The sequence below is a fragment of the Pongo abelii genome, chromosome 10, assembly GCF_028885655.2.
Source record: "Pongo abelii isolate AG06213 chromosome 10, NHGRI_mPonAbe1-v2.0_pri, whole genome shotgun sequence".
NCBI classification, from domain to species: Eukaryota; Metazoa; Chordata; class Mammalia; order Primates; family Hominidae; genus Pongo; species Pongo abelii.
In genome coordinates, this window is record NC_071995.2 from 389,745 (window position 1) to 407,709 (window position 17,965).

Consider the following 17,965-nt stretch of genomic DNA (forward strand, 5'->3'; position numbering starts at 1 on the left):
AAAAAAAAAGAGGAAAGCATCTTAAAGAATAAGTCCTTCTGGAGGCCGGGCACAGTGGCTCACGCCTGTAATCCCAGCACTTTGGGAGGCCAAGGCGGGCAGATCACGAGGTCAGGAGTTCTAAACCAGCCCGCCCAATATGGTGAAACCCCATCTCTACTAAAAATACAAAAATTAGCCAGGCATGGTGGCACACACCTATAGTCCCAGCTACTTGGGAGGCTGAAGCAGAAGAATTACTTGAACCCAGGAGGTGGAGGTTGCAGTGAGCTGAGATTGCACCACTGCACTCCAGCCTGGGCGACAGAGCAAGACTCGGTCTTAAAAAAAAAAAAAAAAAAAAAAAAAAGAATAAGCCCTTTTGCCCCAACTCCCTTCCTTCCTGCTAAGGGACTCTGGTGAAAACATGATGCTAGACTCTGCAGCAGCCATACTACAACTGGGAGGAAATTTAGCACCCACACACCAAAGAAAGCAAGGCAGAAAGATGGAAAGAGCCTGGGCCCTTCACCAATCCTAGAACTACTTACCTCTGAAAATCGTATGTAAAAATGTGTTCTTATGTGAAAAATTTGTCATTAATCTTTAAGCTACTAATACTTGTTTCATGTTTAAGTTCTAATACTTGAAAGTGAGAGCATTGTGACAGATTCTGGTATTCAATCTTGAATTAAGATTAACCATATTCTCTGAATATAGACTAATAGCCAAAATTTATTTTAAGTGTGTAAATAAAGAATAAGCACAAAAATAACCCAGGATAAAATACAGACTACTTTATAAGTCTGTGGTTACATAACAAATGATGTATGCAATCTAGACTAATAAAAGATCATATAAGTACAAAACCTAAATGCCATTTCAATATTTATCTTTAAACTTTTGTAGACTGATTTGGTTACACTAACCAACTTCTACTGTTAGTCGAACGATAAATATAACACTACACATTCTTTACCATTATTAAAGCAGAGTATATAACAATAGAGCTGACATATGTTGAGTAAATAGTATGTGCCATATCTAAGTACTTTAATCAATTAGTCCTTACAACAATCTTTTCAGAAAAGCAATAAAGGTCCAAAAAGTAGAATAAAACAACATTCTTTGATCTAAAACCCAAAATAACAAAATTAAAAAGGACCTTCCACCTGAACATTTTAACTCTCTACTTAAAAAATAACAAAGGCCAGGCATGATGACTCACACCTGTAAATCCCAGCACTTTGGGAGGCCGAGGCCGGTGGATCACAAGGTCCGTAATTCAAGACCAGCCTGGACAATATGGTGAAACCCTGCTTCTACTAAAAATACAAAAATTAGCCACACATGGTGGCAGGCGCCTATAATCCCAGCTACTCACAAGGCTGAGGCAGGGAACTGCTTGAACCCGGGAGGCAGACATTGCAGTGAGCTGAGATCATGCCACTGCACTCCAGCCTGGGCGACAGAGCAAGACTCCATCTCAAAAAAATAAATAAATAATAAAAAATAAAAATAAAAAAACAATAAAAAGACTACATATTAGATCTCTAGAACAAATTAAAGCAGTGATCACAGGAAATTTTATAGTCTTAAACATTTCAATAAAAACAAAAGAATAAAATTAAATTCCCAACTCAGAACACTAGGAAAAAACTAGAAGATGAACCAAAAGAACTGTGGTGCTGGATTAGAGCTGGATTAGAGTATGAATGCAAAATATCAAGTCATTGCTTTCTAAAAATTTATTTTCTAGCCCTGACCATTTAAAAGAGCCTAGAAGCAATGACATCCCAGTAGGAACAAGCACACCATGTGCTCAGATCATGGTTTCTAAATACCATTTCAAATATATCAATGAACCAAGATCCCTAGGAAAAATTTCAGACATAATAGCAGCCAGCACTTGTTTAAAGATTGGACATGGCATATAGGGAAATAAAGAAATCAAGGAGTTTGATTCATTTGATACATTCAAAGGCTTTTACAGCTGGGCACAGTGGCTCATGCCTGTAATCACAGCACTTTGGGAGGCCAAGGCAGGCAGATCACTTGAGCCCAGGAATTTGAGACCAACCTGGGCAACATGGCAAAACCCTTTCTCTACAAACATACAAAAATTAGCTGAGTGGTGGTATGTACTTATGGTCCCAGCTACCTGGGAGGCTGAGGTGGGAGGATGGCTTTAGCCTAGGAGGCAGAGGTTGCGATTAGCCAAGACTGCGCCACGCACTCCAGCCTGGGTGACAGAGACACACTGTCTCAAAAAAAAAAAAAAGGGTGGGGGGGAGTGGGAGGGAAGGAGGAAGGGATGAAGGGAAGAAGGAAGGGAGGGAGGAAGGGAGGCAAGGAGGGAGGGAGGGAGGAAAGGAGGGAGGGAGGAAACAAGAAAAGAAGGAAGAAGTGATAATACATTATCTTTCAGATGTACTGAATTTGGCATAACCATGCTGTAGCCAATAAGGAATACACATGTGTACGTACACACACACCCCTGATGAAAAGAAAAGGATGGATGTTAACACAGATTTGGGCCAGGTGCGATGGCTCACACCTATAATCCCAGCACTTTGGGAGGCTGAGGCAGACGGATCACTTCAGGCCAGTTTGAGACCAACCTGGCCAAAATGGTGAAACCCTGTCTCTACTAAAAATATAAAAAATGAGCCAGGCGTAGTGGCATGTGCCTGTAATCCCAGCTACTCAGGAGGCTGAGGAAGGAGAATCGTTTGAACCCAGGAGGCAGAGGTCACAGTGAGCCAAGATCGTGCCACTGCACTCCAGCCTGGGAGATACAGCAAGACTCTGTCTAAAAAAAAAAAAAAAGACAAGATTTGAGAGTTCTGAGCATTACAGGTAGTACCTGAAATCACATGCAGATGAGACAGCTAAGGAGAGTGAAGATAGAAAAGGACCAAAGATACAAAATAAAGGGAAGAGAGAAGAGATAACAAAGATGACTAAGGAGTGGTCAGAATATAAGGAGGAAAATCAGAAGAGAGACGTATCACACAAATGAAAGAAAAATCAAGTTAATCTAAATTTCAAGGACAGGAGTCACCAACCACATTAAACATATACATGACCAGAGATCAATTAAGATATGAAATGAAAAGGAGAATCTCAGAATTTGACAATTAAAAACTCAGTGGTAACTTGGACAGTGCAGTTTCAATAAAATTACTTAGCTCAAAGTTAAGATTATAGAGTATAAAAACTAAACAGATGTTGAGGAAACTGAGACAATAAAGACTATTTGTCAAGAAACTTCTGTGTGAAAAGAGGCAAGGATAAGGCATTATGTAAGAAGAGGGCTTTTATGTTTAAAATGATAAAGACTTAAATACATATTGGGAGGAGTGAAATTCAACAGACAGAGGAGGTGGGGAGAGAAAGATTTCTCAGTATGCTGAAATCACTAAAGATGCCACAAGGGATGGAAGAGAAGGGATTATCCTTGAAGAGAAAGGTACACTTTGCCCACAGAGATAGACAAAGACTAAGTATGAATACCAGTAGTTTTGTGTATGGGGCGAGAAGCTGAAGTTCTACCAGAAAGCCTTTATTTTCTTTCTGAAATAGAAAACTAGGAATGAACGGCAGACATTCAACAGAATAATTAAGTACAAATTATGAGTTGAAAAAATTCGTAATTTCAAATCCTCAAATAGCTTATCAACCAATCTGAATACAGTGACAAATATCACAAAGGGTAAAAGCATTCCATGTAGCACCCCGCATTTTTTTTTTTTTTTTGGAGATGGAGTCTTGCTCTGTTGCCCAGACTGGATTGCAGTGGCGCGATCTTGGCTCGCTGCAAGCTCCACCTTCCAGGTTCATGCCATTCTCCTGCCTTAGCCTCCCAAGTAGCTGGGACTACAGGTGCCCACCACCACTCCCGGCTAATTTTTTGTATTTTTAGTAGAGACGGGATTTCACTGTGTTAGCCAGGATGGTCTTGATCTCCTGCCCTCATGATCTGCCCACCTCGGCCTCCCAAAGTGCTAGGATTACAGGCGTGAGCCACCATGCCCAGCCTGTAGTCCCCATTTTTATAATAAAGAAAAGCATTAGGAATAGGCAAGACATCTTCATGGTTTCAAGGTGAACAACAAAAAAAATTTCATCACAAGCTGGTGACTGATTAGATGGACAGGAGCAACTGGGGCAACTCTTCAAAGCAGAATCACCATGTCAAAGGGACTAGCAATCAGTGTACACCCAAAGATGATCAGAACCTCTGAGACCAATCACACTAATAAAAATGACTTAATGACTAAAACAGAGTTTACTAATTCATAATGGGGTTATCACTTTCCAATGAATTTCCATGAAAGTCACATTCCTATCCAGGATACCTACCTTTCTACTTTCAAAAGTACCTAAAAAGCTGAGTATTCAGACAACATAAACTCAGAAAAAGAAAGGCAGAAATGGCATAACGGAGAGATAGTCCCTGATCTGTAGAAAAGCAAGATGAAGTATTAATAGTCTGCCTCTCCAGACCTCTCCTCTACACAACCCCAGATTCAGTGTCTCTTGTTAACAGCAGTTTTATCCTGCTTCTCTGACACCCACTTTTGATGCTAATCATTCCCATCTCTATACTACATTGTTTCCTTAAATGTTAAAATCAATTATTAGGATTCAGTGAAGTTGCTTTTCCTGTCCATCTACATGTTAATGTACATGGATTAAATCTTAGGAGTCCTAAGGGCACCTCACTTTCTCAGTCTCCAAACTTGTCTTTACTAAAAACCTTAGAAGATCACAGAGAAAAGGAAACAGGGGTTGAAAGAGAAGCAAAGCTTGGGGGAAAAAAAGAAAAGAAAGAAAAGGAAGAAATAAATAGGGGAAGGGGGGAATCAGACAAAAAATAAATTAGGGCATTTTTCTTCTGATGTATTAGGCTTTGAAATTATTTTAGGTTACATGAACACTACAGCAGTTAAACTGGAATGGCTCAGACACTAAGAAATTTATACTCTGGTTTTTAAAGGAATGGTAGGTGAAAAATAAAACCACACTTTCCTATTCATCTCACTTCTGCTAACCATAAAAATAAAATGTACTAGAATTCATCAGCATGTCTATAAAATTGGCACTACAGTATCCGGGGTCACCCTCTGATTTGTCATCCCTGTCAAAAACTACTAAAAAATTAACAAAGAACTTTCTAAATCAAATTATGCCACATTTCACAATTTATTCTCCATTTATCTCAAAGGTAAATGAAAAATATGGCTCAAGTTTTAAAGAACAACAGTGTATGAGTGGCCTCCCTTGACCAGATAACTGTGCACACAGCTAATGCATTGAAAACTCTCATTACAAATGGCCCGTAAGCCAGCACAGCAGCACACCAACTAGCAACACTCAAGAGGCTGAGGCAAGAGGATCACTTGAGCCAAGGAGTCCAAGGCTAGCCTGGGCAACATCATGAGACTACATCTTTATTCAAAAATTTTAAAAAGCCCAAGACATTGATACCTGAGACTTCACACGTCTTGTTCTCTTCGGCAGAATGTTCATTCTTGTGCCTGGCTCTGGGGAAGTTTGGGTATCAGTGCTGAGAACCTCAGGCTCCACTTTTTCTTTAAGATCTAAATTAGGCATCTGCACACCCTAAAAGATCAGAGCACAGAAAGAGAGCAGGTTCACTGGTAAGAAACCATGCTGGAGAATCAGCATAAAAGTAATACATTGCCGATGAATCCCTAAAACTAATCGCAATTATTTCTCAAACTGACATACAGCTATCCCTATCAAAATCCTGGCAGGCTTTTTGTTGTTGTTAAAATTGAAAGCTGACCCTAAAATTTATTTGGAAATGTAAGTTGTTTAGAAATTTTGAAAAAGAACAAAAAACTTACACTACTGAATATCAACATTTACCATAAAGCTATAGTACTCAAGACAATGTAGTACTGGTTTTAGGGTAGACATATAAATCAGTGCAACAAAAACAGAGTTCAGAAATAAACCCACACATTTATGGTCAACTGATCTCCAACAATGGTGGTGAGTTAAATCAGTGGGAAAAGGATAGCCTTTTAAACAAATGGTGCTGGTACTACTCAATATTCATATACCCCCTTCCCCACCAAAAAATAAACTTACATCTTCACCCCATAGTATACACACAAAAAAAGCCTCAAAATGCATCACTGACCAAAATATAAAAGCCGAAACTGTAAAATTTCTACATCAAAGCAAAGAAGAAAATCCTTATGACCTTGGAAAAGATTTCTTAAATGACACCAAAAGCACAATCCATAGAAGGAAAAAAGAAATAAAAAAATGGTTCTTCAAAAACTCACCATTACAAAAATGAAAAGATTGAACAGAGTAGGAGAAAATATCTGCAAATCATTTACCTGATAAAGGACTTGTACACAAACTGTATAACAAATTCACAAGTATAAGACAAACAATCCAATAAAAAAAGATCTGAACAGACACTTCACCAAGATATACAAATGGTTAATATGAATATGAAAATATGCACATCACTAGTCATTAGAGAAATGCAAATTAAAACCACAATAAGGTATCCCTATACAACTAACTAGAATGGCTATAATTTAAAAAACTGACAATACCAAGTGTTGACCAGGATGTGGAAAAACTAGAAGCCTCTACATTACTGGTGGGAAAGTAAAATGATTCGGCCATTTTGGAAAACAACTCGGCAGTCCTTAAAAATTTACACAGGCCGGGTGCGGTGGCTCATGCCTATAATCTCAGCACTTTGGGAGGCCAAGGCGGGTGGATCACTTGAAGTCAGGAGTTCGAGACCAGCCCGGCCAACATGATGAAACCCTGTCTCTACTAAAAATACAAAAATTAGCTGGGGGTGGTGGCATGCACCTGTAGTCCCAGCTACTCTACTCAGGAGGCTGAGGTAGGAGAATCACTTGAACCCGGGAGGCAGAGGTTGCAGTGAGCCGAGTTCACGTCACTGCACTCCAGCCTGGGCAACACAGCGAGATTCCATCTCAAAAAAAAAAAAAAATGTACACATAAACGGCCGGGCGCGGTGGCTCACACCTGTAATCCCAGCACTTTGGGAGGCCGAGGCAGGTGGATCACGAGGTCAGGAGATCGAGACCATCCTGGCTAACACGGTGAAACTCCGTCTCTACTAAAAATACAAAAAATTCTCTGGGCGTGGTGGCGGGCGCCTGTAGTCCCAGCTACTCAGGAGGCTGAGGCAGGAGAATGGCGTGAGCCTGGGAGGCAGAGCTTGCAGCGAGCCAAGATCGCGCCACTGCACTCCAGCATGGGCGACGGAGTCTCGCCTCAAAAAAAAAAAAATTTACACATAAACTTACCATATAACCCAGCAATTCCACTCCCAAGTACCTACCCAAGAGAAATGAAAACATATGTCCAAAGACTTGTCTATGAATATTCATAGCATTATTCATAATAGCCATAAACTGGAAACAATCTAAATGTCCATCAACTGGTAAATGGATAAACAAAATGTGGTATATCCATTCAATGGAATATTATTCAGCCATAAAAATGAAGTACTGACACATGCTATAGCATGGCTGAACTTTTTTTTTTGAGACAGGGTCTCACTCTGTCACCCAGGCTGGAGCGCAGTGGCACGATCTCAGCTTACTGCAACCTCCATCTTCCAGGCTGAAGCAATCATCCTACATCAGTCTCTGGAGTAGCTGGGACCACTGGCGCACACCACCATACCTGGCTAATTTTTTGCATTTTTAGTAGAGACAGAGTTTCACCATGATGCCCAGGCTGGTCTCAAACTCCTGGCCTCAAACGATCCACCCACCTCAGCCTCCCACAGTGCTGAGATTACAGGCATTAGCCACCGCATCCAGCCAACACGGCTGAACTCTGAAAACATTAGGCTAAGTGAAAAAAGCTAGACACAAAATCATATTGTACGATAACATCTAGGTGAAAGTTCTAGAAAAGGCAAACTACAGAGCCAGAAAGCGGGTCAGGAATTGCCTGTGTTGGGGGGATGGAACAGGAACCAACTACAAATGAACAAGAGAATTTTGGGGGCTAGAGGAAGTGCTCTAAAACTCGATCACAGTGATCGCTGCATAAATGTAGAAATTTATTAAAGCTTACCAACAGTGCACTCACAAAGGGTGAATTCTATGGTATATAAATCATAACTAATAAAGCTGTTTTAGAAAAATTCATGAAACAAACAGGACTTTTTCAAAAAGTTTCAGTCATAAAGGTTTATTTTAAATAAATAAGAAAACATTCTTCACTTCCATTATTCTTTATCTTGTAAACCATCAAAAACAGCTATGATTTTTACACTATGATATACACTTTGCTTCCCCAAATTTTGGTACCTGCTAACTTGCATTAAACACAGTCTAAAGTCTATACTTGAGCAAACTGGATTTATCAACTTTTCCTAAAAAAAATAATGCATCTCACCATAAGGCTCACACCAGACTGGAAAAGCTCATATGGGTAGAGAATTCTTTCATAATGTGACTTCAAAAGAGACCCAGTTCCTTTTCCTGGCAGATATCCCAAGCGACTACCCACTTTAGACCATTTCTTCTCTTTGGTGACCATTTCAAAACCTCCTTTGCTGGCAACAATCTGAAAAGAAAGTAAAAGTTGCTTAGAGAAAAAAGGCAGATTCAAGCATCCTGACTCTTAAGTCTTATCTACTAAATAGAAAAATTATTCAGGGCTTAAATTTCAAATTTCCTTTCAATGAGTATCTAACCAAACTGACACTTGTCAACATTTAGAGTAAGAAATAGAAACAATGCTTTTCAGAGGTTTAAAATGTAATTAACATTATGCCTACCTTCAAACCAAGCATTCAAAACTATTTAATGAATACTCTGTACAGTACGCACTGTGAGAAAACTAAACACATGTACAGACAGACTACCTACTTAAGGAACTCACAATATGAAATAAGAATAAAAACAGATAAAAAATAGATATGAAAATAAATGTTATATAATACAAAATAAACATAAATCCTGAAACTAGAAATAACCAAGTAACTTACAGAACTTAACAAAAACATCAATCAAACCATGAATACAGAGGACAGTTTTGAAAAACAGGCTATAATTTTTCAAAAGAACAAGAGTTTTATATGGAAGATTATAAAGGAACACTGAGAAAAGATTACGTTGCAGGAGATTTACCGATATGGAGTACAGAACATATTAAGGTAGAAAATAACGAGATAAATTGGCTAACTTGGCTGAATGGTCACATCAAGCCAGGGACTCTACAAAATACATATTTCAAAGCTCCTTAACGTCCAGGAGCTGTTACTATACAGCTCTTAGGCTCTAAAATACAGTCATGCACTGCATAACATTTTGGTCAAATATAGACCGCATATATGACAGTGCTCCCATAAGATTATAATACCATGTTCTTACTGAACCTTTGTGTTTAGATACATACACAAATACTTACCATTGTGTTACACTGCCTACAGTATTCAGTACAGTAACAGGCTGTACACCTTTAGTCTAGGAGCAACAGGCTATACCACACAGCCTAGGTGTGCAGTAGGCCATACCATCTGGGTTTGTGTAAGTACACTCTATGTTTGCACAATAATGAAATTCTCATGTTTTTCAGAACACATCCCTATCATTAAGTGACACGATTGTACAGGCAGTTTTCAATTTCACTGAGAATAAAGAGGACTGTGACACAGTGTTTGAACTCAGTTTCTCCTCTTTGATTGAGTATATACTACTGTATCTTACTACATAAAAAAAAGTTAAAGCCAGGCATAGTGGCTCACATCTGTAATTCTAACACTTTGGGAGGCCAAGGCAGGAGGATCACTTGAGCGCAGGAGTTTCAAACCATGCTGGGCAATACACTGAGGCCCCCATCTCTACAAAATTTTAAAAATTAGCTGGGCAGGTCGGGCAGGGTGGCTCATGCCTGTAATCCCAGGACTTTGGGAGGGAGAGCTGGGCAAATAGCCTGAGTTCAGGAGTTCAAGAGCAGCCTGGGCAACATAGTGAAACCCCATCTCTTCTAAAAAAATATACAAAAAATTAGCCAGGCGTGGTGGTGCACACCTATAATCCCAGCTACTCAGGAGGCTGAGGCCCAAGAATCACTTGAACCCAGGAGGCAAAGGTTGCAGTTAGCTGAGATTGTGCCACTGCACTGCAGTGAGCACTCCATCTCAGAAAAAAAAAAATTAACCAGGCAGGTGGTGTACCTGTAGTTCCCAGCTACCTGGGAGGCCAAGGCAGGAGGATCAGTTGAGCCCAGGAGATCAAGGCTACAGCGAGCCATGATCACACCACTGCACTCTGGCCTGGCTGATCCTGTCTCAAGTGACCCTGTCTCAAAAAAAAAAAAAAAAAAAAGTTAAAAGTTCAACATAAAATTACCATATGATCCTGCAATTTCACTTCTAGGTATATACTCAAAGAACTGAAAGGAGGGACGCAAACAGATTCTTGCACACCAATGTTCACAGCAGCAATATTCTTGAGAGTCAAAACAGAACCCAAAAGTTTATCAACAGATAAATGAATAAACGAAATGTAGTATAATAAAATACAATGGAATACTATTCTGCCTTAAAAAGAAAGTCCTGATACATCCCAAACATGAATGAATTTTGAAAATATAAAATAAGCCAGACACAAAATGATGACTACTGTATAATTCCATTTATATAAGCTACATAGAGTAAGCAAATTCATAGAGACAGAAAGCATAATAGAAGTTGCCAGGAGTGGTGGAAGGGAGGAAGTCCTGGAACTACATAGTGGTGATAACTGTACAACACTGTAAATGTACTTAATGCCACTGAACTGTGTATTTTTAAATGCTGATGCTATATATACAATTTTTAAAAAAAAGATGAAAAGAAGACTCGAGCCAGACTGCCAGTATTCAAATTTCAGTTCTGTCACTTAATAGTTATGTGACCTTGGCCAGGTGTCGCGGCTCATGTCTGTAATCCCAGCACTTCGGAGGCCGAGGCAGGCGCATCACCTGAGGTCAGCAGTTCAAGACCAGCTTGGCCAACATGGTGAAACTCCGTCTCAACTAAAAATACCAAAAATTAGCCAAGCATGGTGGTGCACACCTATAATCCCAGCTACTAGGGAGGTTGAGGAAGGAGAATCGCTTGAACCCGGGAGGAGGAGGTTGCAGTGAGCCAGACTGCACCACTGAACTCCACCCTGGGCAAGAGCGAGACCCTGTCTCAAGGAAAAAACAAACAGAGAAAAAACAGTTACATGACCTTGGCAAAGTTACATACCTTGCAATTCAATTTCCTCACCATCATCAAAACAGTAACTACAGTGCCCACACCTCGTTATGAGGCTACTGTGAGGACAAATGAAATAAAATATGAGAAGCACCAGGATAAAGTACTATACCAATGTTGCTATATTATAAATGTCTATGAGTGTGGACAAATGGAGGGAGACGATACACATACTAAAAGTAAGTGAAGGAAATGTTTTCAACTCTTGTGCTTTATGATGTTATTATAAACAAAGATGAACCTATGGCCAAAGTACAATTTTCCTCTAGTGAATGATCTAAAAGCTTGGTAGAAACACAAATTCATATGCACAAGAGTTGAACACATCTCTTTAGTTCTTCAGCTCCTCCTATCACACCCTCAAAGAAGCCCCCTCTGTTAAAAGAATCAATCAGGGGAAAATTATACAGAGAAAAAAATTATTTTTCAAAGTACAGAGAAAGACACAATGAAAATGGTTTAGATAGAGGGCTGTCTGGAAGCAACTGGATGGATTAGAGTGCCTTTCATTCAACAGGTAACTTTCAGTGCTTCTATACTGCCAGCTACTATTCTAGGTACCTGGGATACATTTATGAATAAAACAAAGATCTTTGTCCTCATGGAGCTTACATTCTAGTGGAAGAAGACAGACAATAAACAATGAACATAATACATAAATTTTGAAGTGATAAATATTGTAGAAGAAATTAAAAAGCAGTCAAGGGGCCTCCAGGTAACAGAGTAAAGATAATTTGAAGTATTAAACGATTGCAAAAAGCCTTATTATAAAGATGAAATCTAAGCAAAGACTTGAAAGGAGTGAAGTTGTTAACTAGCAGATATAAAGGGAACAGACAAAACAAAGGCTCCAAGTCAGAAACGTGCCTAGAGTGTTTGAGGAAAATAAGGAAGCCAGTGTGGCTAAAGCAAAGTGAATGAGCAGGGAGGAGAAGTAAAAGAACTCAGGGAGGCAACAGAAGCCCTCTTATCTTTACTATCCCATATAATAATCACTCTGACATAATAATCTGCTTTGTATTCAAAGCGTTTCAAGCTAAATTTCCATTAGTTATGATACACCCGCATGGATCCAGTCATGATGTCCCGCTCAGTTCTGGTGATTAGTAGCAGCCAGGATACGGCCATGACAAAGGAATAAACTATCTCGCAAAGAAAACAAAACCATTACTTTGGCTCCATGCATACAATACTCTAACAATCTAACCAAAGAACACACAAAACCTAACACCTGTTTTTCTTTGGCTGGCAGATTCAAAGATTATCATACATAATTTAAAAATACAAACCAGGCCAGGCATAGTGGCTCATGCCTGTAATCCCAGTACTTTGGGAGGCCAAGGCAGGTGGATCACCTGAGGTCAAGAGTTCCAAACCAGCCTGGCCAACATGGTGAAACCCCATCTCTACTAAAAATACAAAAATTAGCAGAGCGTGGTGGCAGGCACCTGTAATCCCAGTTACTTGGGAGGCTGAGGCAGGAGAATCACTTGAACCCAGGAGGCGGGGATTGCACGGAGCTGGGATCATGCCACCTCACTCCAGCCTGGACAACACAGCGAGACTCTGTCTCAAAAATAAATAAAAATTAAAAACAAAATATAAACCATTTACTCCAAACATCTGCCATGTACTATATCACAACACTGTCCCCAGAAATATCACTATGAACCATGCTCTATAAAAAGATACATGGCATGCACTTGAACTGAACACAATGAAGACAAGCCCTTTATCAAAACTTGACCAAAAAGTAGTATCACTCAAGACCAAAACAGCTGGGAATACAGACAGTATTTTTTTTTTTTTAATTATACTTTAAGTTCTAGGGTACATGTGCACACGTGCAGGTTTGTTACATATGTATACATGTGCCATGTTGGTGTGCTGCACACATTAACTCATCACTTACATTAGGTATATCTCCTAATGCTATCCCTCCCCGCTAACCCCTACCCTACGACAGGCCCCGGTGTGTGATGTTCCCCTTACTGTGTCCAAGTGTTCTCATTGTTCAATTCCCACCTATGAGTGAGACCATGCGGTGTCTGGTTTTCTGTTCTTGTGAAGTTTGCTGAGAATGATGGTTTCCAGCTTCACCCATGTCCCTGCAAAGGGCATGAACTCATCCTTTTTTATGACTGCATAGTATTCCATGGTGTATATGTGCCACATTTTCTTAATCCAGTCTATCATTGATGGACATTTGGGTTGGTTCCAAGTCTTTGCTATTGTGAATAGTGCCACAATAAACCTATGTGTGCATGTGTCTTTATAACAGCATGATTTATAATCCTTTGGGTATATACCCAGTAATGGGATGGCTAGGTCAAATGGTATTTCTAGTTCTAGATCCTTGAGGAATCGCCACACTGTCTTCCACAATGGTTGAACTAGTTTATAGTCCCACCAACAGTGTAAAAGTGTTCCTATTTCTCCACATCCTCTCCAGCACCTGTTGTTTCCTGACTTTTTAATGATAATCATTCTAACTGGTGTGAGATGGTATCTCATTGTGGTTTTGATTTGCATTTCTCTGATGGCCAGTGATGATGAGCATTCTTTCATGTGTCTGTTGGCTGCATAGATGTCTGCTTTTGAGAAGTGTCTGTTCATATCCTTTGCCCACTTTTTGATGGGGTTGTTTGTTTTTTTCTTGTAAATTTATTTGAGTTCTTTGTAGATTCTGGATATTAGCCCTTTGTCAGATGGATAGATTGCAAAAATTTTCTCCCATTCTGTAGGTTGCTTGTTTACTCTGCTGGTAGTTTCTTTTGCCGTACAGAAGCTCTTTAGTTTAATTACATCCCATTTGTCTATTTTGGTTTTTGTTGCCATTGCTTTTGGTGTTTTAGTCATGAAGTCCTTGCCCATGCCTATGTCCTGAACGGTATTGCCTAGGTTTTCTTCTGGGGTTTTTATGGTTTTAAGTCTAACATTTAAGTCTTTAATCCATCTTGAATTAATTTTTATATAAGGTGTAAGGAAGGGATCCAGTTTCAGCTTTCTACATGTGGCTAGCCAGTTTTCCCAGCACCATTTATTAAATAGGGAATCCTTTCCCCATTTCTTGTTTTTGTCAGGTTTGTCAAAGATGAGATGGTTGTGGATATGTGGTGTTATTTCTGAGGGCTCTGTTCTGTTCCATTGGTCTATATCTCTGTTTTGGTACCAGTACCATGCTGTTTTGGTTACTGTAGCCTTGTAGTATAGTTGGAAGTCACGCAGCATGATGCCTCCAGCTTTGTTCTTTTGGCTTAGGATTGACTTGGCAATGCGGGCTCTTTTTTGGTTCCATATGAACTTTAAAGTAGTTTTTTCCAATTCTGTGAAGAAAGTCATTGGTAGCTTGATGGGGATGGCATTGAATCTATAAACTACCTTGGGCAGTATGGCCATTTTCACGATAATGATTCTTCCTATCCATAAGCATGGAATATTCTTCCATTTGCTTGTGTTCTCTTTTATTTTGTTGAGCAGTGGTTTGTAGTTCTCCTTGAAGAGGTCCTTCATATCCCTTGTAAGTTGGATTCCTAGGTATTTTATTCTCTTTGTAGCAATTGTGAATGGGAGTTCACTCATGATTTGGCTGTTTGTCTGTTATTGGTGTATAAGAATGCTTGTGAGTTCTGCACATTGATTTTGTATGCTGAGACTTTTCTGAAGTTGCTTATCAGCTGTAGGGGATTTTGGGCTGAGACAATGGGGTTTTCTAAATATACAGTCATGTCATCTGCAAACAGGGACAATTTGACTTCCTCTTCTCCTAATTGAATACCCTTTCTTTCTTTTTCCTGCCTGACTGCCCTGGCCAGAACTTCCAACACTATGTTGAATAGGAGTGGTGAGAGAGGGCATCCCTGTATTGTGCCAGTTTTCAAAGGGAATGCTTCCAGTTTTTGCCCATTCAGTATGATATTGGCTGTGGGTTTGTCATAAATAGCTCTTATTATTTTGACATATGTCCCATCAATACCTAATTTATTGAGAGTTTTTAGCATGAAGGGCTGTTGAATTTTGTCAAAGGACTTTTCTGCATCTATTGAGATAATCGTGTGGTTTTTGTCTTTGGTTCTGTTTATATGTTGGATTACGTTTATTGATTTGCGTATGTTGAACCAGCCTTGCATTCCAGGGATGAAGCCCATTTGATCATGGTGGATAAGCTTTTTGATGTGCTGCTGGATTTGGTTTGCCAGTATTTTACTGAAGATTTTTGCATCGAGGTTCATCAGGGATATTGGTCTAAAATTCTCTTTTTTTGTTGTGTCTCTGCCAGGCTTTGGTATCAGGATGATGCTGGCCTCATAAAATGAGTTAGGGAGAATTCCCTCTTTTTCTATTGATTGGAATAGTTTCAGAAAGAATGGTACCAGCTCCTCCTTGTACATCTGGTAGAATTCGGCTGTGAATCCATCTGGTCCTGGACTGTTTTTGGTTGGTAGCCTATTAATTATTGCCTCAATTTCAGAGCCTGTTATTGGTCTATTCAGAGATTCAACTTCCTCCTGGTTTAGTCTTGGGAGGGTGTATGTGTCCAGGAATTTATCCATTTCTTCTAGATTTTCTAGTTTATTTGCATAGAGCTGTTTACAGTATTCTCTGATGGTAGTTTGTATTTCTGTGGGATCGGTGGGGATATCCCCTTTATCATTTTTTATTGCGTCTATTTGATACTTCTTTCTTTTCTTTTTTGTCTTGCTAGTGGTCTATCAATTTTGTTGATCTTTTCAAAAAACCAGCTCCTGGAATCACTGATTTTTTGAAGTTTTTTGAAGGGTTTTTTGTGTCTCTATCTCCTTCAGTTCTGCTCTGATCTTAGTTATTTCTTGCCTTCTGCTAGCTTTTGAATGTGTTTGTTCTTCCTTCTCTAGTTCTTTTAATTGTGATGTTAGGGTGTCAATTTTAGATCTTTCCTGCTTTCTCTTGTGGGCATTTAGTGCTATAAATTTCCCTCTACACACTGCTTTAAATGTGTCCCAGACATTCTGGTATGTTGTGTTTTTGTTCTCATTGGTTTCAAAGAACATCTTTATTTCTGCCTTCATTTCGTTATGTACCCAGTAGTCATTCAGGAGCAGGTTGTTCAGTTTCCATGTAGTTGAGTGGTTTTGAGTGAGTTTCTTAATCCTGAGTTCTAGTTTGATTGCACTGTGGTCTGAGAAACAGTTTGTTATAATTTCTGTTCTTTTTCATTTGCTGAGGAGTGCTTTACTTCCAACTATGTGGTCAAATTTTGGAATAAGTGTGATGCGGTGCTGAGAAGAATGCATATTCTGTTGCTTTGGGGTGGAGAGTTCTGTAGATGTCTATTAGGTCTGCTTGGTGCAGAGCTGATTTCAATTCCTGGATATCCTTGTTAACTTCCTGTCTCGTTGATCTGTCTAATATTGACAGTAGGGTGCTAAAGTCTCCCATTATTATTATGTGGGAGTCTAAGTCTCTTTGTGGGTCCCTAAGGACTTGCTTTAGGAATCTGGGTGCTCCTGTATTGGGTGCATATATATTTAGGATAGTCAGCTCTTCTTGTTGAATTGATCCCTTTACCATTATGTAATGGCCTTGTCTCTTTTGATCTTTGTTGGTTTAAAATCTGTTTTATCAGAGACTAGGATTGCAACTCGCCTTTTTTGTTTTGCATTTGCTTGGTAGATCTTCCTCCATCCCTTTATTTTGAGCCTGTGTGTGTCTCTGCATGTGAGATGGGTCTCCTGAATAAAGCACACTGGTGGATCTTGACTCTTTATCCAATTTGCCAGTCTGTGTCTTTTAATTGGAGCATTTAGCCCATTTACATTTAAGGTTAATATTGTTATGTGTGAATTTGATCCTGTCATTATGATGTTAGCTGATTATTTTGCTCGTTAGTTGATGCAGTTTCTTCCTACCATCGATGGTCTTTACAATTTGGCACGTTTTTGCAGTGGCTGGTACCAGTTGTTCCTTTCCATGTTTAGTGCTTCCTTCAGGAGCTCTTGTAGGGCAGGCCTGGTGGTGACAAAAATCTCTCAGCATTTGCTTGTCTGTAAAGTATTTTATTTCTCCTTCACTTATGAAGCTTAGTTTGGCTGGATATGAAATTATGGGTTGAAAATTCTTTTCTTTAAGAATGTTGAATATTGGCCCCCACTCTCCTCTGGCTTGTAGAGTTTCTGCTGAGAGATCAGCTGTTAGTCTGATGGGCTTCCCTTTGTGGGTAACCCGATCTTTCTCTCTGGCTGCCCTTAACATTTTTTCCTTCATTTCAACTTTGGTGAATCTGACAATTATGTGTCTTGGAGTTGCTCTTCTCCAGGAGTATCTTTGTGGCGTTCTCTGTATTTCCTGAATTTGAATGTTGGCCTGCCTTGCTAGGTTGGGGAAGTTCTCCTGGATAATATCCTGCAGAGTGTTTTCCAGCTTGGTTCCATTCTCCTCGTCACTTTCAGGTACACCAATCAGACGTAGACTTGGTCTTTTCACATAGTCCCATATTTCTTGGAGGCTTTGTTTCTTTTTACTCTTTTTTCTCTAAACTTCTCTTCTCACTTCATTTCATTCATTTGATCTTCAATCACTGATACCCTTTCGTCCAACTGATCGAATTGGCTACTGAAGCTTGTGCATTCGTCACGTAGTTGTTCTCGTGCCATGGTTTTCAGCTCCATCAGGTCATTTAAAGACTTCTCTACACTGGTTATTCTATTTAGC

General features: G+C 39.6%; 1 protein-coding gene across 2 annotated transcripts in view; it reads right to left on the bottom strand.

The window, feature by feature from the left end:
* KDM5A (lysine demethylase 5A) overlaps positions 1–17,965 on the bottom strand; it is a 112,517-nt gene that overhangs the window by 79,108 nt on the left and 15,444 nt on the right. For both annotated transcript variants that reach the window (XM_024256425.3, XM_063711986.1), the window contains exons 4-5: positions 8,422–8,592; positions 5,473–5,607 (exon numbers count right to left, since the gene is read on the bottom strand). In XM_024256425.3, the coding sequence (XP_024112193.1) occupies positions 5,473–5,607; positions 8,422–8,592 (306 nt within the window). The remainder of the gene's footprint in view (positions 1–5,472; positions 5,608–8,421; positions 8,593–17,965) is intronic.